This window comes from Nerophis lumbriciformis, linkage group LG01, assembly GCF_033978685.3.
Source record: "Nerophis lumbriciformis linkage group LG01, RoL_Nlum_v2.1, whole genome shotgun sequence".
Taxonomy (NCBI): Eukaryota; Metazoa; Chordata; class Actinopteri; order Syngnathiformes; family Syngnathidae; genus Nerophis; species Nerophis lumbriciformis.
The window spans coordinates 64,147,274-64,174,940 of NC_084548.2; the positions used below are offsets into that span (position 1 = coordinate 64,147,274).

The 27,667-nt window shown below is 41.9% G+C and overlaps 2 protein-coding genes across 3 annotated transcripts in view; one reads left to right on the forward strand and one right to left on the reverse strand.

Annotated features, from left to right (window-relative positions):
• Positions 1-1,894, forward strand: part of LOC133571146 (6-phosphofructo-2-kinase/fructose-2,6-bisphosphatase-like) — a 34,013-nt gene extending 32,119 nt beyond the window's left edge. Inside the window, 4 exon segments of the mRNA XM_072914373.1 lie at positions 1,253-1,382; positions 1,458-1,520; positions 1,600-1,664; positions 1,746-1,894. Of these exon segments, the coding sequence (XP_072770474.1) occupies positions 1,253-1,382; positions 1,458-1,520; positions 1,600-1,664; positions 1,746-1,805 (318 nt within the window). The 3' untranslated portion in view covers positions 1,806-1,894.
• On the reverse strand, positions 1,212-27,667 carry ndnl2 (necdin-like 2). 2 transcript variants are annotated; one of them, XR_009810333.2, is made up of 12 exons: positions 27,420-27,667; positions 26,036-26,146; positions 25,888-25,951; positions 17,026-17,105; positions 16,854-16,948; positions 16,702-16,778; positions 14,735-14,777; positions 14,594-14,656; positions 10,556-10,670; positions 2,766-2,832; positions 2,531-2,675; positions 1,212-1,366 (listed from the first exon to the last, which is right to left on the reverse strand). XR_009810333.2 is itself a non-coding variant. In XM_061924211.1 (10 exons), exons 1-10 carry the CDS (start codon positions 27,468-27,470, stop codon positions 3,997-3,999), a joined length of 795 nt encoding a protein of 264 aa, XP_061780195.1. In that variant the 5' UTR covers positions 27,471-27,667; the 3' UTR covers positions 3,805-3,996. The 2 variants fall into 2 exon arrangements, 1 of the variants encoding a protein (XP_061780195.1); XM_061924211.1 differs by lacking the exons at positions 1,212-1,366; positions 2,531-2,675; positions 2,766-2,832 and adding an exon at positions 3,805-4,092.

The following is a 27,667-nucleotide window of genomic DNA, read 5'->3' on the forward strand; positions in this document are numbered from 1 at the left end:
TGTCGTAAACACAATATGCGGGAGGCAGCGTGCAGGTAAAAAGGTATCTAATGCTTCAACCAAAAATAAACAAAAGGCAAGTGCCGCTAAGAAAAGGCTTTGAAGCTTAGGGAAGGCTATGCAAAACGAAACTAAAACTGAACTGGCTGCAAAATAAACAAAAACAGAATGCTGGACGACAGCAAAGACTTACAGCGTCCACAAAGTACATCCGTACATGACATGACAATCAACAACAAAATAGGAGCGCTAGACAAGAACTAAAAACACCAAAAACCTAAAAATAAGTCAAGGTGTATGTGGCAGGTCGTGACAGTACACCTACTTTGAGACAAGAGCTATAGTGATGCATGCTTGGTTACGGTTTAAATTCATATCCAACAATTGCGAGAACGACTTTTTACTGTCAATATCGGCTGCCGAGTTTCATTTTTTAATGTTTTCTGCTGGTGGTGTACCTCCGAATTCTTTCAATGAAAAAAATGTGCCTTGGCTCAGAAAAGGTTGAAAAACACTGCCATAGTGGATCCAACATAATAGTAAGAGTCCAGTCCATAGTGGGGCCAGCAGCGCAGAGATGTTCCCAAACGATTAATCAATCAATCTGTTGTGTTCCCTAATTTTCAGTGTACATAAATGAAGGTGTGTGTGTTGCTGAGCCCGACCTGGACATAATCTGGACTGGACCTGGTTTTAAGAACCCTTTAAACAACCTAACTTCATTGACAACCTGGTCTGGTGAAGATAAGGTCCTTTTTAAAAAAAGAAAAAATAAATAAACATTTTCTTTAATAAAAAAGAAAGTAAAACAATATAAAAAATAGTAATTAATGAAAATGTTAGTGGACCAGCAGCACACACAATCATGTGTGCTTCAAGGACTGTATTGCTTGCAGACTGTATTGTTTTATATTGTAGGAACCAGAAATTTAATAACAGAAAGAAACAACCCTTTTGTGTGAATGAGTGTAAATGGGGGAGGGAGGTTTTTTGGGTTGGTGCACTAATTACAGTGTATATTGTGTTTTTTATGTTGATTTAATAAAAAAAAAAAAAAAAAAATAATAATAATAATAAAAAAAAGCGGCCCTCTGAAGGCAACCATAACTGCGATGTGGCCCTCAATAAAAACGAGTTTGACACCGCTGCTCTAATGCATCGCATTTACATCATTTTAATGCATCTCTAACACACAGTTACTTGAAGTGACTGATGTACCATATTTGTGGTTGTGTTCGCGCGTGCTAACCAGTCTTACGAGGACCTGGTCCAGCGCTTGGAGCCGGTCATCATGGAGCTGGAGAGGCAGGAGAACGTCTTGGTCGTCTGTCACCAGGCGGTGATGAGATGCCTGCTGGCGTACTTCCTGGACAAAAGTGCAAGTGAGAGCAAGTTAACCGTGATCGCGACAACTTGTGTTGTGTTTGTGGACTTATGCGCGCGTTGTGTTGTGTCAGACGAGCTGCCCTACCTCAAGTGTCCTCTTCACACCGTCCTGAAACTCACACCAGTGGCTTACGGTGAGTCATTTATTTATGACATCAATATCTACAGTATGTCCATGTTAAACCTTCCTAAAACGGTGCCATCATGGCACAGGGTGCAAAGTGGAGTCGGTCTTCCTGAACATCGAGGCTGTGAACACGCACCGAGACAAGCCGGTGGTGAGTGACCACATTTGTTTGTTTTTGGGGGGGTTTTTTAACTCCAGGAGGCTTTTCAATCAAGTGTACTTGTTTTGTCAGAACGTGGATGTGGACAGAGAATCGGAAGAGGCCCTGGAGACGGTACCAGAACACATCTAGATGGACAAGAACGCCAAAGACGAGCCAGTTTTGACAGGCGCCTGGTTCTTTTGTCTAAAACTACATGGATCTAATGAGACCATGTCAAGACCTCTGCCTTTACAAAGATAATAACACTCAAGAGAGATACTTATGTAACCAGCGACCAGTTATAACTTGCCGTTATGGCCTACAAAAACAGAGTCGTACAAAAACTGAAGCAATTTTTTCCCCATCAAAAATATTAATTAAAAAAACTTAACATGTTATAGAGCGGTGTTACTCAACCTTTTTGATTTCAGACTGACAGACTGAGTCACCAACCCTTGGGATTTTTTGGGCCCCCGATTCCGCTGAATGACATGCAGGCAAACGCACTAGTTTGTTGAGCGAAACGTTCGGCGAAAACGGTGATCAGAGCAAGATTTTGGAATAAATGAGCTCTGCTTCTTCCTACTCCTTTTCGGACTTGTGTTTTGCACATGATGTTCAATGTTACTTTTAGGCATGTTGCAAACTAAAACACTATAAACGCAGCGCAGGTGTACGAACGAATACATATCTGACACTGATTATTATATTTGTAAAGGCAGAACTTCTGATGCTGGCTCTCATGCGAGCCTGATAAAGTGCAGTCACAGGTGCTTAAAAAAAAGGTATATAAATGACCTTTACGTGAATATTCAAAGATGCACTTTATGAATGCTCAGGGATTACGTGACCTAGAAAGAAGACATTTCACACACCTGCATGAAAATCCTCATTTAGTTGCTCCCAGATAATTTAAGTAATCGATCCAGAGGCGGGGCATCAGTTACCATGGTGAAGCTGCAGTCCTGGCCCCGCTTAAATCGCGTGGCCCGTTTGATGCTTTAGTCTGCTGTGCTAATTCTGGGGAAGTACACACAGCAATAAAAGCACAATAAGATGCGGTCACATGACCCAATGCAGGAAATGGATGTTGCTTTTTAGACTGTTTACCGTTGGAAGTCGTGACGGAAACCAATCTGAGCCATAATCACGCCGACCGTCCTGAGACTCCATGTGCCTGAGATGAGGGTAAAAAAAAAAAGACGTAGCAAAGTCTATGCAATGTACAGTCTAGGACACAGGTGTCAAACTCAAGGCCTGCGGGCCAAATCTGGCCCACCACATCTATTATTTGGCCCTCGAAAGCCTGGAAATAATATGCGTCATTAAAGTACTTTATATTTTCTTAATGTATTCTTTTTTTCCATTTAGACAGCAAAAACATGTACTCAATGCAATCGCATATTTTTTTAAACATAAATATCAATTTAACAAATATATGATCATACATTCAGTGTTTTTGTTGAACAAGAAATAAATACTTTATCTGCTTGACTTATGATTTCAAAGCAAATTATTAGTCAAATTTCATAAATAGATTTTACAGCGACTTTATGAAATTTACCATGGTTTTACAGCATTTTACTGTACATGAAAAAAACAGTACCACTGCTATTTGACCATAAAATGCTGGAAACTGAGCTGCCAGTTTTTAACTGTAAAAAAGGGTGGTACTGTTTTGCTATTCACAATAGTACACGGTAAAATGTACAGTTGTCGTTTTTAACGGTAAAATCCGTCTAAGTTGCCAGAATTTCACTGAAAAAATGCAGTTTTATATTTACAGTAAAAAATACTATTGTACCGTGAAAAACATTGGTACCGTTTTTCCATTTACAGTAACATGCTGGGGAAAAAACTATTTTACAGTAACATTTTTGTGACTGACTTGTAAGTTTTTTACTGTAAAATGTAAAAAAAAAAGTTTTACATAAACAAATCCTCAAATGCTTAGGCAATCGTGTAATAATATCACTCAATTAAAACGAGTTTGACACCCTGGTCTTTTCGCGGTGCAATAACAAGCCTTTTAGTGAAGTGTCGTGTTCAGCCTTGTAGTGAAACTTATTTTCCTCAGATCTCTTGCTTGCTTTGCTGCATTTGAAACGTGTACAAACTGAAAAAAAAAAGGTCCAATGCGATGAACATGTCGGTGCAACCATTCAACACTTTTTATTCTCCACCAACACATCTGATGAAAGGATATCAAATATTAAAAGAATAAATAATGTATGCTGTTCAGTGTTTCCAACAAAAGTATGTGACATGTATGTGGAATTTTGTCCTCACTGTGAGAAAAAACATGTAGCCTCCAATAAAAGCAAGTAAAAAATAAGTGGCTTCATCTTTGGCTGCTGGTGCTGGCCTGACTGGGGGTTTGGCTGCCGTGAGCTTCTCTGTACTGCTGCGTCCAACTCTGGGGGTCCTGGTCGTGAAGCTGACGACACAACATCAGCAAGTCAGGTTTGAACAGAAAAGTCCAATAAAAAGCTGCAATAGAAGCGGAGCACACAAAGTTGTATACCGTATTTTTCGGACTGTAAGGCGCACTTAAAATCCTTTCATTTTCTCAAAAATCGACCGTGTGCCTTATAACCCGGTGCGCCTAATGTACGGAATATTTCTGGTTGTGCTTACCAACCTTGAAGCTGTTTTATTTGGTACATGGTGTAATAAGTATGACCAGTAAATGGCAGTCACACATTAGAGATATGTGTAGACTACAATATGACTCCAGTAAACACCAAAACTTTAAATGTTCCATTGAAAATATAGAACATTACACACGGTGCTCAAAAATCTGTCAAAATGTTTTAGTACGACTTTGGTATGATTGATTGTCAGAGCATTACGGCTACCAGACATACTGTGCTTCAACATACGGGTATTATTATGGTGTTACGGCTACCAGACGTACTGTGCTTCAACATACGGATATTATTATGGTGTGTGTGTATATAAAGGACCGCGAAATGACACCTATTAGCAGACATTATCTGGGGTTTTGTTTCGCGATATTATGCAAAACCAACTTTTCTTACCTTCTGATGTGTATTTGGGATCGCACATCCGCCATTGTGGTCCATGCCAACGCCTTCTTATGTGACATTCATCCTCTGCTGTTGCCATTTCTAATATAAAGTAGTGTAAAGTTCTTACTTATAACTGTCAGTAGACTCACCATGGAAGCGCTAAAATCTACCGGTGTAGTGAGTTTACATTATTCACCCAAGGAACCTTAGTTATTAGAGAGTTCCAGTCGGACGGTTTTTCACGGGACACATTTCCGGCGTCGTTGTTGCACTAGTGAGCCACGGATGAGGAGATGCTGCTCCGTTATTGATTGAAGTAAAGTCTGAATGTCATTAAAACAGTTAGCTCCATCTTTTGACACTTCTTCCACTCCCGTCCTTGCACGCTACACCGCTACAACAAAGATGACAGGGAGAAGACGCTGCCGAAGGTGAGGCACGTAAATAAGACCGCCCACAAAACGGTGCATCCTGAGGCAACTGTCAGAAAGCGAATTGAAGATGATCTGTAAAACATCATCTATGCAACATTTTGACCAAAGAACCACCGTTACATGTTAGGTAGACCACAAAGAAGTATTTTCCATAGACGGCGTGGCGCAGTGGAAGAGTGGCCGTGCGCAACCCGAGGGTCCCTGGTTCAATCCCCACCTAGTACCAGGTTAGCGCCTTGCATGGCAGTTCCCTCCATCAGTGTGTGAATGGGTAAATGTGGAAGTAGTGTCAAAGCGCTTTGAGTACCTTGAAGGTAGAAAAGCGCTATACAAGTACAACCCATTTATCATTTATTAGAAAAAAGTCATAATATGACCCCTTTAATGCGCCTTATAATCCGGTGCGCCTTTTGTATAAAAATAGACCCGCTCATCGGGAGTGCGCCTTAAAATCCGGTGCGCCCTTATTCCGAAAAATACGGTAATTTTCGGGTGTAAAAAAAAAAGTTGGGATGCAAACTCTCGCATTTTTTCCCCACTTGTACGACAGTTGATATTAAAATGTGATTCAAACATTGCCTGTACTAGGGCTGCACGATTCATCGCATTAAGGTTTTAATTGGTGCCATTATTAAACCGCAAGAAGAAAGGGTTTTTTCTCCGCCGTCACCGACATCTGAGTGACGGACGTGCTCGCCAATCAGAATTGTTGAACCTCGCGTCCTTGACCTCCTGGCCAATCAAAAGTATTATACGTGAAACATCAGGTTTGTGTGCGCTGCAGTGAAGACTAGGGTTGTCCCGATACCAATATTATACCAATATCGATACTTTGCTAATAAATAAAGGGGACCACGAAAAATGGCATTATTGGCTTTATTTTGACAAAAAATCTTAGGGTACATTAAACATATGTTTCTTATTGCAATCCAAGAACAATTTTGTTCTTAAATAAAATACTACTAGACAACTTGTCTTTTAGTAGTAAGTAAACAAAGGCTCCTAATTAGTCTGCTGACATATGCAGTAACATTGTGTCATTTATCATTCTATTATTTTGTCAAAATTTTAAAGGACAAGCTGTAAAAATGTATTATTAATCTACTTGTTCATTTACTGTTAATATATGCTTTTTTTCTGTTTTAACATGTTCTATCTACACTTCTGCTCAAATGTAATTATCACTTACTCTTCTGTTTGATACTTTACATTAGTTTTGGATAGAGATGTCAGATAATATCGGCCTGCCAATATTATCGGCCGATAAATGCTTTAAAATGTAATATCGGAAATTATCTGTATCGTTTTTTTTATTATCGGTATCGGTTTATTTTTTTTCATTAAATCAACAAAAAACAAGATATACTTACAATTAGTGCACCAACCCAAAAAACCTCCCCTCATTCACACAAAAGGGTTGTTTATTTCTGTTATTAATATTTCTGGTTCCTACATTATATATCAATATACATCAATACAGTCTGCAGTGATACAGTCCGTAAGCACACATGATTGTGTGTGCTGCTGGTCCACTAATAGTACTAACCTTTAACAGTTAATTTTACTAATTTTCATTAATTACTAAAAAGGACCTTATCTTTACCATACCTGGTTGTCCAAATTAGGCATCCATCCATCCATTTTCTACCGCTTATTCCCTTCAGGGCCGCGGGGGGTGCCGGAGCCTATCTCAGCTACAATCGGGCGGAAGGCGGAGTACACCCTGGACAAGTCGCCACCTCATCACAGAGCCAACACAGATAGACAGACAACATTCACACTGACATTCACACACTAGGGCCAATTTAGTGTTGCCAATCAACCTATCCCCAGGTGCATGTCTTTCAAATTAGGCATAATAATGTGTTAATTCCACGACTGTATATATCGGTATCGGTTGATATCGGTATCGGTTGATATCGGTATCGTTGATGTTGGTATCGGTTGATGTCGGCATCGGTAATTAAGGGTTTGGTCAATATCGGAATATCGGATATCGGCAAAAAGCCATTATCGGACATCCCTAGTTTTGGATGATACCACACATTTAGGTATCGATCCCATACCAAGTAGTTACAGGATCATACATTGGTCATATTCAAAGTCCTCATGTGTCCAGGAGCGTATTTCCTGAGTTTATAAACATAATATGAATTTTTTTGAAAAAGGAAAAAAGATTTTGTGAGGATAAAAAATATCGATGTAATCATAGTAGTGTCGACTAGATATGCTCTTGTACTTGGTATCATTACAGTGGATGTCAGGTGCTCGTCCTGCAGGGATGATACTTGTAAGAAACTCACTTTATTTGTTGCCATAGAGGCGAGGATTAGTGATTTAGAAGGAGCTAAAACACTGCCGATTGCGGATGGACGTTAGCTGGTAGTTAGCTAGCCATGACTTAAAGCACCTCTTCCTGAGGGCGTTTCAGTGTTATAACTTCACCTTTATCATCAGTTTTTAGAACAAAATGCATCCGTTCTCCCTTTTCTGTCTACACACCGTGTCTGCTTGTAAGTACTCCATGTGTGCGCGCTGCCGAACATGCTCCTCTGCTCGTAAAACCAGCAATGTCGTGCCCGTAAAAATAAAAAAAACCTAATAAATTGTGAACCGGTACTTTTCAAATAGAGTATAGTACCGTTTTTTATTCATTAGTACCGCGATACTATACTAGTACCGGTATACCGTACAGCTATCAGGCAGTCAGTACGCCAATAACAGACACTCCAGTTGCGTTTTGATAGCTACTGCGCCTTAATCAATCGAACGATACACTAAAAGGAGGTTGAAATGCTTCCGAGAAATTGCTAAGTCTGTGTTTCTTCATCTTTACTTTAAACAGGAAAAAAAGAGGTCTCACGCTGCATGTTCATTTAACAGAATCAACTGAAGACAGTCAGCAGTCTTTTCAGTCATCCACAGTCTTTGTCTCGGTGGATGGAGAGCAGGACTAATAGCTCACACACACACACACACACACACACACACACACACACACACACACACACACACACACACACACACACACACACACACACACACACACACACACACACACACACACACACAAGTTCCGCAAAGTAACAAAAATTAGGAGGGAAAAATATGATTAAAGCCAAATTTCCCGTTGTGGTTACATTTAATTTTCAACCTAGATGGGCAATATGAGCCCACCAACACGAACAAGCGAGCAAAAATGGCCAGAAAAAAACAATAATAATAATAAAAAGACAATACGACCTGGTTTTTCCAACAAGGATGCCAGGGTGTACACCGCCTTCCGCCCGAATGCAGCTGAGATAGGCACCAGCACCCCCCGCGACCCCGAACGGAAAAAATGGATGGATGGATAACAAATGCGCTTTAAAATGTCCAATATTTATTTAGGTAAAAAATTTTCTTACAGAGATGAGAGTCCATTTTATTTTGTTGTTTATTTATTTAGGATAGCTAAAAGTTATTTACCTTTCATTTAACGTCCAATGGTAAACAACTTGACAATAATGAGAAATACAAGTTTATCCTTTTAATTTGTTGCTTTTATTATTATATATTATGATTACATTAAACACTGTATAGTTTTATCGGTTGTTTCTTCAGTTTAAGAGCATGATGTAGACAAAAGCTTGCATTAAGACAAGTATTGTTGAAAGTAAATTATGGCATTAGGGATGTCCCGATACAACTTTTTCACTTCCGATACGATACTGATATTGTAGCCTTGAGTATTGGCCGATACCAATATCAATACGATACAGGCACGAATCATACATATATTTATTCCTTATTTTGTTGTGTGGAATGTTAGAAAAGGCTTGATAAAGTGATGTTACTGTTACTGATGTTGTAGTGTTAAAACAGAAAACAATAGTCAGCAAGAGTAGGTATAGGAAAAACTGACCCATTTATTAACCAATTGGTTACATACATTTTAACCTTCAACATAAGAGTATTACCTCAACAAATCCAATAAAAACAAAATGTTATATTTAAAGTGCAAAATAACCACTAATACCAACATAATTATACAATTGAATAGAATATATTAAAAATAAATTAGAAGACCCTGAAAAATAACCTAAATAAATCCAATTAAAAAAAAAAAAAAAAAAAACGTTTTAAAGTGTAAACAATTCAAGTTCACTTCAGTTATTTTTTTACTGTCAGCATATGTTGGAAACAACTGTGGGCAGGGACAAAAACAACAAAAACAACACAATATTGTCCACTGTCCAACTGCTCTAAGTTAAGAGTTCACAGCTCCAGTTTCACTGACTGACTGTGCCCAAAACAATGTAGTAATTACTCTTAGTCTTCACTGAAGAAACACAATAAACATATCACTCTAATAACAAGAGCATAAAACAAATAATCAGTCAGTGCTGACTATCTGGGGTATAGTTTTGTCTACAATGTAGTGGCGGCTAGGAATAATGTAGCGAGGTTCGAGGTGCTCCATTAAGCGTTTAAACCCGACATTACTCACCACCGACAGGGGCTGGTCATCAAGCACAATTAACTGGGCTATCTTTTCTGTTATGGCCATTGCCTTTTTGCTGTCCCGTGGTAGTTTGTCACGTCTTGCAAAGCTTTCGGCCAGCGTGGGTTGCTGAAGCGAGCTTCGCCTTGCTGCTCTCGCGAAAATCCTCACGTTCTTTTTTGTGGTGTTTTTTTCAAATGTGCGATGAGTTTGCTTGTATTGAACCTTCCCGGTTCTGTCCCTCCACGGGACACATGCGCCTGACAAATGTTGCATTTAGCGGCAACGTCTTTGTCCGAGTTTAGGTTAAAATACTTCCACACAGCCGACATCACTACACTTTGCTGCAAGCACACGCGTTGTCGTTGTTGTGATCACTGGGCTGTGCATGCTGGATCAGAGACACTCTTCTTCCACGGCCGGCACCAACGTTAATTAAGGGGCATTGCCGCCACCTACTGTGTTGGAGTGTGATCAAACCAGAGTCACCTATTATAGACGTGCTGCAGCGGTAAATGGACAGCTTATATCGGAGCGCTTATATCGGAGTTTTTAGATTCAGTCCGATAAAATCCGATATTCACTTTTTTGGCTAATATCGGACTGATTTCCGATATCAATATCGGATCGGGACATCCCTATATGGCATATTATTCACCTTGAGACAATTTGTTGATTGGCAGGCTAAAAATAACATGTCACTTGTTATTTATATGCAAAAAAAAATAATTGCAAATCCAATTGCAATTTGAGAGAGAAAAATCGCAACTTTGTTTTTCTTAAAATCGTGCAGCCCTAACCTGTACACCTCATAACATTTTTATGAGGGCCACAGTTTCTCCTTACATTATTAGCAATGGTCAAGAGTGTTTCCAAATACAAACAAAACCGAATGGAACATCTTATTTAGGTTGGTGGTTCTATTGTATTTAGCCATGAGAAAGTACTCACTTGACCCATGAACTCAAGGATTTTAGTCTTGGACACTTCCACGTCGGCACGCTGTCCCCAGCTAAGCTCGTACTCAGGTGGGTCGGTGTGAGGGACACGCACATACTCCAAGTACCTGTAACACACAAAAATAACAATATACTTGCAGCTCTACAGTGAGGACCTGAAAGGGTCCCTACCCTGCTCATTTCAGGGGCTTGCAAAAGGATATTGGATACCATTGGGGCACCATAGTAAGTTTAGATTTAATAATGCAGGATGTTAAAAAAAAATCTTGTAATGGTTTTGTCAATGAAAAATATCAAAATGGCCCCCGCATCCTTGGATTTTCAGTGTGCGGCCGCCAGTGGAAAAAGTCTGGGCACCCCTGAAGTACAAAACCCAAAAGCAGTGAAGTTGGCACCTTGTGTAAATAGTAAATAAAAACAGAATACAATGATTTGCAAATCCTTTTCAACTTATATTCAATTGAATAGACTGCAAAGACAAGATATTTAATGTACGAACTGAGAAACTTAAATTTTTTTTGGCAAATATTTAATGGCAGCAACACATTGCAAAAAAGTTGTCACAGGGGCATTTTTACCACTGTTACATGGCCTTTCCTTTTAACACTAGATGAGCTTGGGCCCAGTGAAGCCGGCGGCGTTTCTGGGTGTTGTTGATAAATGGCTTTCACTTTGCATAGTAGAGTTTTAACTTGCACTTCAACTGTAGTTACTGACAGTGGTTTTCTGAAGTATTCCTGAGCCCATGTGGTGATATCCTTTACACAGTGATGTCGCTTTTTGATGCAGTACGGCCTGAGAGACCAAAGGTCATAGGCATTGCCGCTTACGTGCAGTGAGTTCTCCAGATTCTCTGACCCTTTTGATGATATTACAGACCTTAGATGGTGAAATCCCTAAATTCCTTGCAATAGCTCGTTGAGAAATATTGTTCTTAAACGGTTTGACAATTTGCTCACACATTTGTTGACAAAGTGGTGACCCTCGCCCCATCCTTGTTTGTGAATGACTGAGCATTTCATGGAAGCTGATTTTATACCCAATCATGGCACCCACCTGTTCCTAATTAGCCTGTTCACCAGTGGGATGCTCCAAATAAGTGTTTGATGAGCATTCCTCAACTTTCTCAGTCCTTTTTGCCACTTGTGCTAGCTTTTTTGAAACATGTTGCAGGCCAAATGAGCTAATATTTTCAAAAAATAAAGTTTTCCAGTTAGAACGTTAAATATCTTGTCTTTGCAGTCTATTCAATTGAATATAGGTTGAAAAGGATTTGCAAATCATTGTATTCTGTTTTTATTTACGATTTACACAACGTGCTAACTTCACTGGTTTTGGGTTTTGTAGAACATTTGAAAAGATTCAAAAGCAGGGCAGGGAGCCTTTTAACGCTACAAGAAAAGGACAAATGTTTGGAGAGTGCACAAGTCCACACGCATTACTGAGGTCATGTGGTCTGGTGCATGCTCCTGCTGCTCTGTGGTGTGGTATAAACCAGAGTCTATGGTCTGAGAGAAACTGGCTCTGAACACACCAACGGGGATAGAACATGTCGCCACTCTTTGTAAAGTGAATGGCATATTCAAAAACACAAAATAAACCTGCACCAAATGAGACGGTTTCTGCCATGTAGTAAAATGTGTCTAATATTAGACTTCATGTTTTTATTGTCATTGCACACAATATACAACAAAACTACTCGTATGCTTTTACTCACCTTTTATGAGCCAAGGCACATATTTTACATGACAAAAATCTCAGTCGACCCCCAAGAGTGTTATGACTTATTCTTCCATTGTGTTCGTCTTTTGTGAGCTTGATCACCGAATAAACACACTTCCTGTCTTTCATTTTTGATGTGCAAATTTAATAGGCCTCTACCAACCAAATGCTTTGTACAAAAAAACTGACTATAAATACAGAAACAGTTCCAGCCCTAGAAACCTTGAGGGGCCTGAATAATCCCTCAATATGGTGACAAAGATGCTAAATTGTCAACTAATCCCTCCTGCTACTACTTCTTATTCTCTGGCAGACCAGGGGTCTCATTTATAATTTGCATCAGCAGGGTTTAAATTGGTATTTGCTTAGCTGTGGACGTCTCGGTGGAGCTGACCTGGCGGAGCCCGGAAGAAGTTCTCTCCTATGTCTATCTGTTAATTTAACAAATCTATTATACCCACTCGACATCTGTTGCAGCAAACTACCGTGGATCTGCAGTCCCTTCTCAAGGTTTCTTCTTTTTTTCCCCATTAGCTGAGGTCTTTTGAGTTTTTCCTTGCCTGGAAGTGGGTTTGGATCAGGTGATGTCGTGAGTTTATAAAGCCCTTTGAGACACACAATTTTTTTAATACATCATTTACAAATAAGCCAAGAACGCTTATGTTTTTCATTTTTTTATGCATTCCTAATCATAAAATACAGCAAGTACGAGGTGGCTAACAATGCAGCTAATGGGAATTCACTGTTGCGCCCATAAAGCCAATCCAATCCACTTTATTTATATAGCACATTTAAACAACAAAATGTTTCCAAAGTGCTGCACAACAATATTAAAATATTATCCTTAGCTCCACCAATGACTGAATAAAAACAACAAATAAATACATATAAAACCAATATAAAATAAATATGATTAAAAACGATTTTAAAGGGTAAAACCAATTAAAACAGTAAATAGAAATCAACATTTTAAAAACAGGACAACAGCCCTCTAAAAAAACATCCAAAAACCGCCAACAATACTCCATTTACATCTCGTGACCTGGTTATTGTCCAAGTATTAGCGACATTGTTATAAGAGTTATCGTTAAGGAACAACATTTAGCAGCGCTAACTATCTTAAGCAGCTACAGCACAAACATAATGAGCTGCTGGTGAAAGTTAATTTTAGATAATAATTCATTCCTCTCATCAGGATAGTAGAAGGTTGCGGAGATTTACAAAGAAGTTGGTCAACTCTGACCTTCAACTTAGCCCCGGAGAAGGCAAGGAAGACACTTATTTACCTACAGGAGGATTATGATGAATTATTTACCTAAACGGGAAGATACGCATTCCATCAGACAGCATCCAGTGAGAGTGTTGCTCATCCTCTGTATATTCAGGCTCAAAAATATAAGTTTACGAATCATTACTTGTTCCAAAGTAGTCGTCATTTCAAGAAGTATGCCATGATTAGTGTTGTTGTTGAAGAGAAAAGCAAACGTTGTGATGCGTCTGAAATTATTACACTGCCGTATGCTTGAAATTACGTAAATACATATTAATGTGCCTGTTACTACATTCCATATATACTTACAGCATGTATACAAAACAGAGGTTTTTTCAAGAGCGTTTCATAGGCGAAACAAAGTGACTCCCATTAGCTGACTTTTGCTAACAGTTTTTACGATTTAGAGTGCATAAAAAAATAAGTGTGTTTATCTTACAGAATGATTGTGAATGATAGGCAAAACTAAAAAAAAAAATGCAGTTTAAATTGGATGTCCCTAGTACCGTATGTATGTCCGTCGACGTAACGAGCATCTTAATTTCTATTTGCATTTTTAATTGTAATAATTAAATGTATATATTTCTATTCATTTTGGTCCTGGGCGGTAGCAGCCAGTCTCTCTCCAAGCTTGGAAATTTGCTCCAGAGTTAGGGATTCTTGTGTATATCTTGCGTGTATGGAAAGATTGACAAAGAATCTTTGAAGTTATTTCACAATCTGCAAATGTCACCTCCCTTAGGGGGCGCCATCACCATCTTTATTTCATAGTCAGTCCAACACAAGGTCTTGAGCGCCAAATAGATGACAAGAGTGCATATAAGTGTGAGCCGCATGGTTTTATAGATCTGAGTATTTTCTTGCGTACGTAGATCCTGAGGTTTGGAAGTATGCAGGGTTTTGGGATGGAATCCACATACAGTTTTATTAACAAGGCCCAGGTATTAATAGGTGGAGTTACAACCAGCAAAGAACTAAAGCAGGCTTATGTCAAAGTTGTAATGCAGTAAAAGAAAATAAGTATTTCAAAGTCCTTACCTTTGACGCACAAACTCGTCTGTGATCAGCTTCTTAACGTCTCCAAAGCATTCATGGCTGTCACTGCAAGGGCGAATTGTGTTAAACATAAACAAACAAAAGGAAAAGCACACGGGTCGATACACGACTGTTAAATCTTACGCGGGGTCAATGTTGAGTTTCTTGAGCGTGTTCCAGATTAGGCCTGTAGAAGCAAAGAAGCAAAGCAGTGTTAGCTTGGCAAAGGGCAAGATCAGTGTAGCTGAATCTCAAAAAGCATACGTCAGTCTACTGGGCTGTCTCAGACTCGGGATTTTCATAGTCCAATCTGACTGGTTAGATTTTGCCCGTAGTTGACCATCAAGTCAAATGTATGCCGTCTTTTTAAAGAGAAACAAACAGCCATTGATATGTGGTAGTGTATCCTGACTGGTCACTAGGTGGCAGTAATGTCACATGGATGAGCTCCAACACTTACACATGGCTATTACAAAGTTCATTAATTGAACTTTGAAAGAAAATTCCTTTAAGGAATAATCTTACATTGAAGCATTGGTTCTAAATTATTTTCTGTCACGCCCCCCCAGGGACAGAATTGCGTTCAAGCCCCACCTGAAGTTAATGTGTGTCAAGATAGTGGTTTATTCATAAAGATAATATATTATTACTACTAATAATATATATTAATACTAATAATATGCTATTACACCATTGCCTCTCACGCTCCCGTTCCCCCACCCCACTATTTAAAGGGGAACATTATCACAATTTCAGAAGGGTTAAAACCATTAAAAATCAGTTCCCAGTGGCTTATTTTATTTTTCTAAATTTTACCCATCACGCAATATCCCTAAAAAAAAGCTTCAAAGTGCCTGATTTTAACCATCGTTATATACACCCGTCCATTTTCCTGTGACGTCACACAGTGATGCCAATACAAACAAACAGCAAGGTATAGCGACATTAGCTCGGATTCAGACTCGGATTTCAGCGGCTTAACACTGTCTGATAAGATAATTACTAACAACTATGAACTAGGTTTACAGCATATGAAATACATTTGGCAACAACATGCACTTTGAGAGTGCAGACAGCCCATTTCAGGCGCGCTAAGAACATATATTTTTCCACGATTTCAGCACTCAGGTTAACCATACCTAAATAGACACAAAATATTGCATTACACAAGACTTCCTCGAATGTACTCGAATGATTGAAAAAATAAATGTTTTTAAGCTAAATTATTGGTAAACACAGTTTATGTATAATAATTTGCGTAAAACCGCAAGTAATGAATAAAGTTTTCATCAATTAATATATTCTGTATATATTCTGTAGACATACCCTCATCCGCTCTCTTTTCCTGAAAGCTGATCTGTCCAGTTTTGGAGTTGATGTCAGCAGGCCAGGGAAGCTAGGGTCGATATTCTTCTCTTGATCATCTTCGGTGGCATAAGGGACGGTGTGAGCCAAGACATCCAGGGGGTTTAGCTCGCTCGTCTGCGGGAACAAACTGCCGCCATTGCTTGCCGTGCTACCGAGGTCCGTTGTCCCTGAATAGCTCACACACTCCGGCAGATTCAATGGGGGTCTGGCGGCAGATTTCTTTGACTTTATCGTTGGAAATGCATCTGCTTTGAGTGTCGCAGGATATCCACACATTCTTGCCATCTCTGTCGTAGCATAGCTTTCGTCGGTAAAGTGTGCGGAACAAACGACTGACCATTTCGTCGGCTTTCCCCACACCCTCGTATTTTGAACAAATTTCGTCCAATTTCTTGCCACTTTCGCATCTTTGGGCCACTGGTGCAACTTGAATCCGTCCCCGTTCGTGTTGTTACACCCTCCGACAACACACCGACGAAAGTGAGAAAATGGCGGATTGCTTCCCGATGTCGCTCCGAGAGCGAATAATAGAAAGGCGTTTAATTCGCCAAAATTCACCCATTTAGAGTTCGGAAATCGGTTAAAAAAATATATGGTCTTTTTTCTGCAACATCAAGGTATATATTGACGCTTACATAGGTCTGGTGATAATGTTCCCCTTTAGGAAGCGCTGCATTAAACAGGCGGTTTGAAAATTGCTCACAGTCAATGTCTAAAATAAACAAATTTAGACAGCCGCTCACCTTCTCTGACCACGCCCCCTTTCATGAAGATGACGCTCAAGATCAAAAAGAGCAGACCCGTCTTTGGGTTGGCGGACCTGCGACGACCACGTGGTACAAATGTGAGACGTGGGAAGACTTTCACAGAAGAAAAGTGTCCTCCAAGGACTCACCTGAGAGACGGGCCTCCAGCAGCAGCTTCCAGTTTGTTGATGAGGATGTACAAGTGAGTTTTGGTGTCAATTTCAACCAGCTTCAGACCAAAAACCTGATGGAAGCAGGAGGGAAGAAAAGGCAGGGTTATCTTGCTGACGGCGTTCACGCGTCGTCACAGGCGGGACAAACCTGGTCCAAGGTGTGTGCCGCTCGCCTCATTATCTCAGGATAGATGTTTCGGTTCTCTTTGATGACATGTTTGATCAGGTCTGTAAACACACAACACCTGAATCGTCAGAGCATGACCACAAAAGAGTTCTGAAGATGAAACGAGCTCCACAGTTCTAACCACGAGTAAACTTCACAAAGTATTTGTCCGTGTTTTGCACACTTCAATTTATCTGTGGCTGTGGGTACATAAGATATGCCAATGTATTTTTTAGGGATGAAGTGGGATAGACAGTCAGGTTTCCATGCACTAAATTATCCAGATTTCTGAAATAATTGTTTTTTTTGTATTTTCACACCTACGTGTGAAGTCCAAGTGTCCATGCACACTCTCTAATGTGACTATTGGTCATACGCCATGTGCCTCCAGTACACTTTTTTCATTTTAGTGCGGATAACTGAATTCCTTTTCCGGTTGACCTATGACAGAGGCATACTTGCCAACCTTGAGACCTCCGATTTCGGAAGGTGGGGGGTGGGGCGGATGGCGTGGTTAAGAGGGGAGGAGTATATTTACAGCTAGAATTATTATTTCATATATATATATATATATATATACATATACACATACATATATACCATACATACATACCATACATACATACCATACATACCTACCATACCATACATACATACATACATACATACAGCAGTTGTGCACTGCACTCTCTAAAAGCCCTAGATGTTACTGTACATATGCATGTATAGTAGATGGCAGTATTGTCCTGTTTAAGAGTGTCACAACATTGCTGTTTACGGCAGACGAACTGCTTTATGCTAGAGGAAAACGTGACTGCTGTTGTGTGTTGTTGCCGCGCTGGGAGGACGTTAATGAAACTGCCTAACAATAAACCCACATAAGAAACAAAGGACTCGCCCTTGATCATTCTACAGTTATAACGTGATTGGGCAGGCTCGCTGTTTATATTGTGGGAAAGCGGACGTGAAAACAGGCTGTCGACACCTCACTCAGGTCCGCATGGAGCTGGAGGGGGCGTGGCCTCCAGCTCCGCCTGAATTTCGGGAGAAAATTTGTCCCGGGAGGTTTTCGGGAGAGGCGCTGAATTTCGGGACTCTCCCGGAAAATCCGGAAGGGTTGGCAAGTATGGACTCTGGTGTCAAAGTCGCTTTCACTGAGGGCCACATCGCTGTTATGTTTGGCCCCAGAGGGGGGCTTAACAGTGAATACTATTATTACACAATTTTTTAATGCATTTTATTAGAAGATTTTTTTTAAACTAAAATGTAAAAAAAATATGATAACTTGCAATACATGTGCAATGGGGTTGTGGTCAATATGTCATATAATCTGCATATTTTGCGATTATATAATAATATGTTAATACATTTTAAAAACAAATCTGTTATTAATTAGTATTAACACGTTTATTTTCTTATATGAGTTTGCTCTATTTTTCAATTGTGCAATGTACTTTGTAGAGAATTTTTCAAGTTTCTAGAGACTTCTGCAATCCTTTTAGCGACTTTTCTTTATTAAAAACTCCTCGCTGTGTATAACTGCGATATATCCACATGGCAGAAACGCTGCCGCCGCTCCAGACAATGGCGTGCATATTGCTAACTAAATATTTAATTGCCGTTGCATCACTGGTCAATAATACACAAATATCAGGCTACATTTAGCCATCCATACATTATACAAACATGTGAGCACCCTTTGAGAAAAACTGACGAAAAAAGGAGAATTTCTATCGGTACCAGTGCTGCCACGCAAGCCCCGAAAACTCGTTTTAATTGAGGGTCATATCGCAGTTACAGTACCGTATTTTTCGGACTATAAGTCGCAGTTTTTTTCATAGTTTGGCCGGGCTCCAGTGCGATTTATATATGTTTTTTCCTTCTTTATTATGCATTTTCGGCAGGTGCGACTTATACTCCGAAAAATACGGTATGTTTGCCCTCCGAGGGCCACTTCTAACAGTGAATGATATTATTACCGTATTTTCCGCACTATAAGCCGCGCCTAAAAACCACAAATTTTCTCAAAAGCTGACAGTGCGGCTTATAACCCGGTGCGCCTTATATATGGATTAATATTAATATTCATTTTCATAAAGTTTAGGTCTCGCAACTACGGTAAACAGCCGCCATCTTTTTTCCCCGTAGAAGAGGAAGCGCTTCTTCTTCTATGGTAAGCAACCGCCAAGGTAAGCACCCGCCCCCATAGAAGAGGAAGCGCTTCTTCTTCTACTGTAAGCAACCACCCGCCCCTGTAGAAGAAGAAGCCCCCGGATATTGCGTTTCATTTCATTTGTGTGTTTACATCTCTAAAGACCACAAAATGGCTCCTACTAAGCGACAGGTTTCCGGTTCATGAAAAGACGCAATCTCTCCATCCGCACACGGACTACTATTTCACAGCAACTGCCTAAAGACTTTCAAGAAAAGCTGGCTACTTTCCGTGCATATTGTAAAAACAAGATAGCTGAAAAAAAGATCCGGCCAGAGAACATTATCAACATGGACGAGGTTCCACTGACTTTTGATATTCCTGTGAACCGCACTGTGGATACAACGGGAGCACGTACGGTGAATATTCGCACCACAGGGAATGAGAAGTCGTCATTCACTGTGGTTCTAGCTTGCCATGCTAATGGCCAGAAACTTCCACCCATGGTGATATTCAAAAGGAAGACCTTGCCAAAAGAGACCTTTCCAGCCGGCGTCATCATAAAAGCTAACTCGAAGGGATGGATGGATGAAGAAAAGATGAGCGAGTGGTTAAGGGAAGTTTACGCGAAGAGGCCGGGTGGCTTTTTTCACGCAGCTCCGTCCATGTTGATATACGACTCCATGCGCGCCCACATCACGCTGGTTTTTAATATATTATTAAAGTTTGACTGACCTATCTGACTGTTTTTTTGACATTCCCTTTAGCGCAGTTAGATGCGGCTTATAACACGGGGCGGCTTATAGGTGGACAAAGTTTTGAAATATGCCGTTCATTGAAGGCGCGGCTTATAACCCAGGGCGGCTTATGGTGCGGAAAATACGGTACACAATTGCCTATGCATTTGATGATTTGTTTTTTATGTACAATGTAAAACATTTTTTAGATTTTACAGTTAAAACTGACAGGTCAGTCGCAAAAATTTTACAGTAAAATGTACAGTTTTTTTCAGCATGTTACTGTAAATGGAAAAAACAGTACCAATGTTTTTAAATGGGTTGTACTTGTATAGCGCTTTTCTACCTTCAAGGTACTCAAAGCGCTTTGACACTACTTCAACATTTACCCATTCACACACACATTCACACACTGATGGAGGGAGCTGCCATGCAAGGCGCTAACCAGCACCCATCAGGAGCAAGGGTGAAGTGTCTTGCTCAGGACACAACGGACATGACGAGGTTGGTACTAGGTGGGGATTGAACCAGGGACCCTTGGGTCGCGCACGGCCATTCTTCCACTGCGCCATGCCGTCCCAAGGTACAAAACTGGCAGGTCAGTTGATAGAATTTTACTGTAAAATTTACAGTGTTCTTTTACTGTAAATATAAAACTGCATTTTTACTGTTAAAATTCTAACAACTTAGCTGCCAGATTTTACCATAAAAAAGAAAACTGTAGATTTTACAGTGTACTATTGTGAATAGCAAAACAGTACCACCGTTTTTTTACAGTAAAAAAATGGCAGCTCAGTTGCCAGCATTTTATGGTCAAAGTAACAGTGGTAGTGTTTTTTCATGTACAGTAAAATGCTATAAAACTACAGTAAATTTCATAAAGTCGCTTTAAAATCTATATTATTTGAAAATTTGACGAATAACTTGCTTTGAAGTCATAAGTCAAGCAGATAAAAAGTATTTATTTCTAGTTTAACAAAAATGTTTCTTGAATGTATGATCATATATTAGTTACATAAGAATCCATCCATCCATCCATCTTCTTCCGCTTATCCGAGGTCGGGTCGCGGGGGCAGCAGCCTAAGCAGGGAAGCCCAGACTTCCCTCTCCCCAGCCACTTCGTCCAGCTCCTCCCGGGGGATCCCGAGGCGTTCCCAGGCCAGCCGGGAGACATAGTCTTCCCAACGTGTCCTGGGTCTTCCTCGTGGCCTCCTACCGGTCGGACATGCCCTAAACACCTCCTTAGGGAGGCGCTCGGGTGGCATCCTGACCAGATGCCCGAACCACCTCATCTGGCTCCTCTCGATGCGGAGGAGCAGCGGCTTTACTTTGAGCTCCCCCCGGATGACAGAGCTTCTCACCCTATCTCTAAGGGAGAGCCCCGCCACCCGGCGGAGGAAACTCATTTCGGCCGCTTGTACCCGTGATCTTGTCCTTTCGGTCATAACCCAAAGCTCATGACCATAGGTGAGGATGGGAACGTAGATCGACCGGTAAATTGAGAGCTTTGCCTTCCGGCTCAGCTCCTTCTTCACCACAACGGATCGATACAGCGTCCGCATTACTGAAGACGCCGCACCGATCCGCCTGTCGATCTCACGATCCACTCTTCCCTCACTCGTGAACAAGACTCCGAGGTACTTGAACTCCTCCACTTGGGGCAAGATCTCCTCCCCAACCCGGAGATGGCACTCCACCCTTTTCCGGGCGAGAACCATGGACTCGGACTTGGAGGTGCTGATTCTCATCCCAGTCGCTTCACACTCAGCTGCGAACCGATCCAGTGAGAGCTGAAGATCCTGGCCAGATGAAGCCATCAGGACCAAATCATCTGCAAAAAGCAGAGACCTAATCCTGCAGCCACCAAACCGGATCCCCTCAACGCCTTGACTGCGCCTAGAAATTCTGTCCATAAAAGTTATGAACAGAATCGGTGACAAAGGGCAGCCTTGGCGGAGTCCAACCCTCACCGGAAACGTGTCCGACTTACTGCCGGCAATGCGAACCAAGCTCTGACACTGATCATACAGGGAGCGGACCGCCACAATCAGACAGTCCGAAACCCCATACTCTCTGAGCACTCCCCACAGGACTTCCCGAGGGACACGGTCGAATGCCTTCTCCAAGTCCACAAAGCACATGTAGACTGGTTGGGCAAACTCCCATGCACCCTCAAGGACCCTGCCGAGAGTATAGAGCTGGTCCACAGTTCCACGACCAGGACGAAAACCACACTGTTCCTCCTGAATCCGAGGTTCGACTATCCGGCGTAGCCTCCTCTCCAGTACACCTGAATAGACCTTACCGGGAAGGCTGAGGAGTGTGATCCCACGATAGTTAGAACACACCCTCCGGTTCCCCTTTTTAAAGAGAGGAACCACCACCCCGGTCTGCCAATCCAGAGGTACTGCCCCCGATGTCCACGCGATGCTGCAGAGTCTTGTCAACCAAGACAGCCCTACAGCATCCAGAGCCTTAAGGAACTCCGGGCGGATCTCATCCACCCCCGGGGCCTTGCCACCGAGGAGCTTTTTAACTACCTCAGCAACCTCAGCCCCAGAAATAGGAGAGCCCACCACAGATTCCTCAGGCACTGCTTCCTCATAGGAAGACGTGTTGGTGGGATTGAGGAGGTCTTCGAAGTATTCCCTCCACCGATCCACAACTTCCGCAGTCGAGGTCAGCAGAACACCATCCGCACCATACACGGTGTTGGTAGTGCACTGCTTCCCCTTCCTGAGGCGGTGGATGGTGGTCCAGAATCGCTTCGAAGCCGTCCGGAAGTCGTTTTCCATGGCTTCCCCGAACTCCTCCCATGTCCGAGTTTTTGCCTCCGCGACCGCTGAAGCCGCACACCGCTTGGCCTGTCGGTACCTGTCCGCTGCCTCAGGAGTCCCATGAGCCAAAAGAACCCGATAGGACTCCTTCTTCAGCTTGACGGCATCCCTCACCGCCGGTGTCCACCAACGGGTTCTAGGATTACCGCCACGACAGGCACCAACTACCTTGCGGCCACAGCTCCAATCAGCCGCCTCGACAATAGAGGTGCGGAACATGGTCCACTCGGACTCAATGTCCAGCACCTCCCTCGTGACATGTTCAAAGTTCTTCCGGAGGTGGGAATTGAAACTCTCTCTGACAGGAGACTCTGCCAGACGTTCCCAGCAAACCCTCACAATGCGTTTGGGCCTGCCAGGTCTGTCCGGCATCCTCCCCCACCATCGCAGCCAACTCACCACCAGGTGGTGATCGGTAGAAAGCTCCGCCCCTCTCTTCACCCGAGTGTCCAAAACACTACATAAGAATATTTATGTTAAAAAAATATGCGATTGCATTGAATACATGTATTTTTTCTATGAAAATGGAAAAAACTAATACATTTAGTAAGAAAATATAAAGTACTTTAATGACGCATATTATACCCTGGCTTTCGAGGGCCAAATAAAATGATGTGGCGGGCCAGATCTGGCCCCCTGACCTTGAGTTCGACACCTGTGCTTCAAAACAACAACTGCTTTGGAACTGACGGTATTCGTATTGTAATCTTCCCAATATGATTAGCAGCAACGTAGAAAGCTGTCGATGTTGTGGCTTGGAGAGCGAATGCAGGCGACAACAGGTAAGCCAGATATATGATGCTAACTAGCAAGCTTGTTTCGGTGCCCCTGTCCTGCAATTTAGTGCGCCGTATACGCAAGAGGAACGGCGAATACCTGCATCTGAGAAGAGCATTGAAAAATTTTTTGTTTAGATTCTTTTTTTAATATTATAGTGGGTTTAAATAATTCACCCATAGAACTTTTGTTATTGTTAAAGATTTCCGGTCTGTCGAGTTTTCACGGGACAGATTTTCTGTGTTGTTGTGCTGAAAAGTCACGTATGCTCGTAATGCTCGAGTGCTGATAAAACCAAGTGTGAACGGCATTAAAGGGGAACATTATCACAATTTCAGAATGGTTAAAACCATTAAAAATCAGTTCCCAGTGGCTTATTATATTTTTCAAAGTTTTACCCATCACGCAATATCCCTAAAAAAAGCTTCAAAGTGCCTGATTTTAACCATCGTTATAAACACACGTCCATTTTCCTGTGACGTCACATAGTGACGTCATTCGGGGGGAGCTCAAAGTAAAGCCGCTGCTCCTCCACATCGAGAGGAGCCAGATGAGGTGGTTCGGGCATCTGGTTAGGATGCCACTTGAACGCCTCCCTAGGAAGGTGTTTCGGGCACGTCCGACCGGTAGGAGGCCACGGGGAAGACCCAGGACACGCTGGGAAGACTATCTCTCCCGGCTGGCCTGGGAACGCCTCGGGATCCCCCGGGAGGAGCTGGACAAAGTGGCTGGGGAGAGGGAAGTCTGGGCTTCCCTGCTTAAGCTGCTGCCCCCGCGACCCGACCTCGGATAAGCGGAAGAAGATGGATGGATGGATGGATGGATGGTCACATAGTGAAGCCAACACAAACAAACATGGCGGAAAGAACAGCAAGCTATAGCGACATTAGCTCGGATTCAGACTCGGATTTCAGCGGCTTAAGCGATTCAACAGATTACGAATGTATTGAAACGGATGGTTGTAGTGTGGAGGCAGGTAGCGAAAACAAAATTGAGGAAGAAACTGAAGCTATTGAGCCATATCGGTTTGAACCGTATGCAAGCGAAACCGACGAAAACGACACGACAGCCAGCGACACGGGAGAAAGCGAGGACGAATTCGGCGATCGCCTTCTAACCAACGATTGGTATGTGTTTGTTTGGCATTAAAGGAAACTAACAACTATGAACTAGGTTTACAGCATATGAAATACATTTGGCAACAACAAGCACTTTGAGAGTGCAGACAGCCCAGTTTTCATCAATTAATATATTCTGTAGACATACCATCATCCGCGCTCTTTTCCTGAAAGCTGATCTGTCCAGTTTTGGAGTTGATGTCAGCAGGCCAGGGAAGCTAGGGTCGATAGGGGGTTTAGCTCGCTCGTCTGCGGGAACAAACTGCCGCCATTGCTTGCCGTGCTACCGAGGTCCTTTGTCCCTGAATTGCTCACACACTCCGGCAGATTCAATGGGGGTCTGGCGGCAGATTTCTTTGACTTTATCGTTGGAAATGCATCTGCTTTGAGTGTCGCAGGATATCCACACATTCTTGCCATCTGTCGTAGCATAGCTTTCGTCGGTAAAGTGTGCGGAACAAACGTCCAATTTCTTGCCACTTTCGCATCTTTGGGCCACTGGTGCAACTTGAATCCGTCCCTGTTCGTGTTGTTACACCCTCCGACAACACACCGACGAGGCATGATGTCTCCAAGGTACGGAAAACAGTCGAAAAAACGGAAAATAACAGAGCTGATTTGACTCGTGTTTGAGAAATTGGCGGATTGCTTCCCGATGTGACGCCACGTTGTGACGTCATCGCTCCAAGAGCGAATATTAGAAAGGCGTTTAATTCACCCATTTAGAGTTCGGAAATCGGTTAAAAAAATATATGGTCTTTTTTCTGCAACATCAAGGTATATATTGACGCTTACATAGGTCTGGTGATAATGTTCCCCTTTAAAGCTCCATCTTTGGACACTCCTCCTTCAACTCCTGTCCTTAAACGCTAGAAAATGTAATTAAAAAAGCGCAGAAGTGATTTTTTTGACGCAAAAATAATGCTTATGAACGCAAATTTCCGCAGTTTTGCGGACATTTCACATGTCTGATTATATGACTTCTTGGTTTCACTTTAAAAAAAAAAATGTTTTGATTAATTTAAGGTGTGGTGGCTTTAATTTTGCCATGGCGGGACACCCCACTCAATAAAACCCTGCTGCATGTAGAAAATTTGCCCCTACTATCTAATACAAAAGTGCGATAAAGTACATCAAAGCATATCACATATTGTTGCAACTTGCTGGAAATCAGGTTCACTGCAGGAAGACTTCTGGAAAACATAAAAAAAGTGAGGTTTTACCTCCTCTACGAATAGGAATCTTCTTCTGATCCTTCACCAAGAAATACTGAACCACCTCAACCGTCTGAAAGACAGGCAGACATCTTTTTTTTGGCAAACACATTCGCTTTCTTTTAAATGTGATGAACGTGGATCATTTCTGTTGTACCTTCTGGTTAACCTGGGAAGGTGAGAGCTTCTCCAGACCTTTCTGGACCTGGGACATGCTTGGCTGAGTGAATGTCGCATCTTCATCCACCCTCAAAGCACCACTGAGTCTCTGCAAGGGGAGGAAGAAAGATAAGGTAAGATAAACATAATCACAGGCCTTGAATTTTTACTTTTTAAGGTCAAGGCAAGTTTTGCCTTAAAGGAGGGCTCATATTTTAGGCACCAGGCAAATTAGAAGAACACCAAGGCAAACATTTTATTTCGAGACAGGGGCTCCAAAGCATGCATGCATGCATGATAGAGGGAGGGTTATTTAATAACTTATTTAGGGTGGAAGAGGACAAGATTTTACACTCACACTCCAGTCCAAGGGAGTAGAGTCAAAGAATGCATGAGTTTGCAGTGATCACTTCGTTAAAGGTTTGTTTGATATACTTTTAACGTTTATCGTTTCCCATTTAAGTATTATTAAGTAAAAGTTAAAGTACCAATGATTGTCACACACACACTAGGTGTGGCGAAATTATTCTCTGCATTTGACCCATCACCCTTGATCACTCCCTGGGAGGTGAGGGGAGCAGAGGGCAGCAGCGGTGGCCGCGCCCGGGAATCATTTTTGGTGATTTAACCCCCAATTCCAACCCTTGATGCTGAGTGCCAAGCAGGGAGGTAATGGGACCCATTTTTATAGTCTTTGGTATGACTCGGCCGGGGTTTGAACTCACAACCTACCGATCTCAGGGCGGACACTCTAACCCAGGGGTGCCCAATACGTCGATCGCGAGCTACCGGTCGGGGCACTGAAATTCGGGAGTCTCCCGGGAAAATCGGGAGGTTGAAACCGATACCGATAATTTCCAATATTACATTGTAAAGCATTCATCGGCCGATATTATCGTACATCTCTAGCCATAATCATTATAGAATGTTCCAAAAAACATAATCATTAACATTTATTTGTGAACAGTTAATAAAATGCAACAAGATGAAAATAATAATGAATAGCTTTACATTGTATTTTGTCCAACTGTTAGTGAAATAAAGGCAATAGTTCAAAAGACGTCAACAACCATTGGCGCTCATTGAATTTTTGATTTCTGTCCCAGAATTCATTGCGGGTTTACACCACGTGACTTCGCGTATGGTTTTTCGGTTCACATTTCAATACGCAGCACAATTTAATGTTTAGACGTGAATAAACAAGCCAGATATAACGGACTTTTCTAACATGAGCGAAGTGGACTTTTTTTTTTTTTTTTTTTAATCTGCTCGTTTACACTTCCTGATCCCCTCGCCAAACGCGCCGGTATCGACCCGCTCAGTATCGATACCCAATATCAACATTTCCATTGCTCCAAAACATGAAGACGACAAGACTTTACCTTGCCCTGCGAGGACCTCTGAGAGCTGGATGGTCGTTTCTTCTGCGACATGGCGACACGCCCGCCTGGAAATGACACACACTTCGCTCTGGAGAAGTGTCGATAAAGGCGAAATGCAGCTCGAGCGTTTTATGCTAGTTGGAAGTTAGCCGTCGGGTGCTAACTGTTGAGAGGCGGTTCTTACGCCAACGTCGCAATGTATTGTTTTACTCGCCTTACGTCCGCATCTCACCCACAAAAGCAAACAA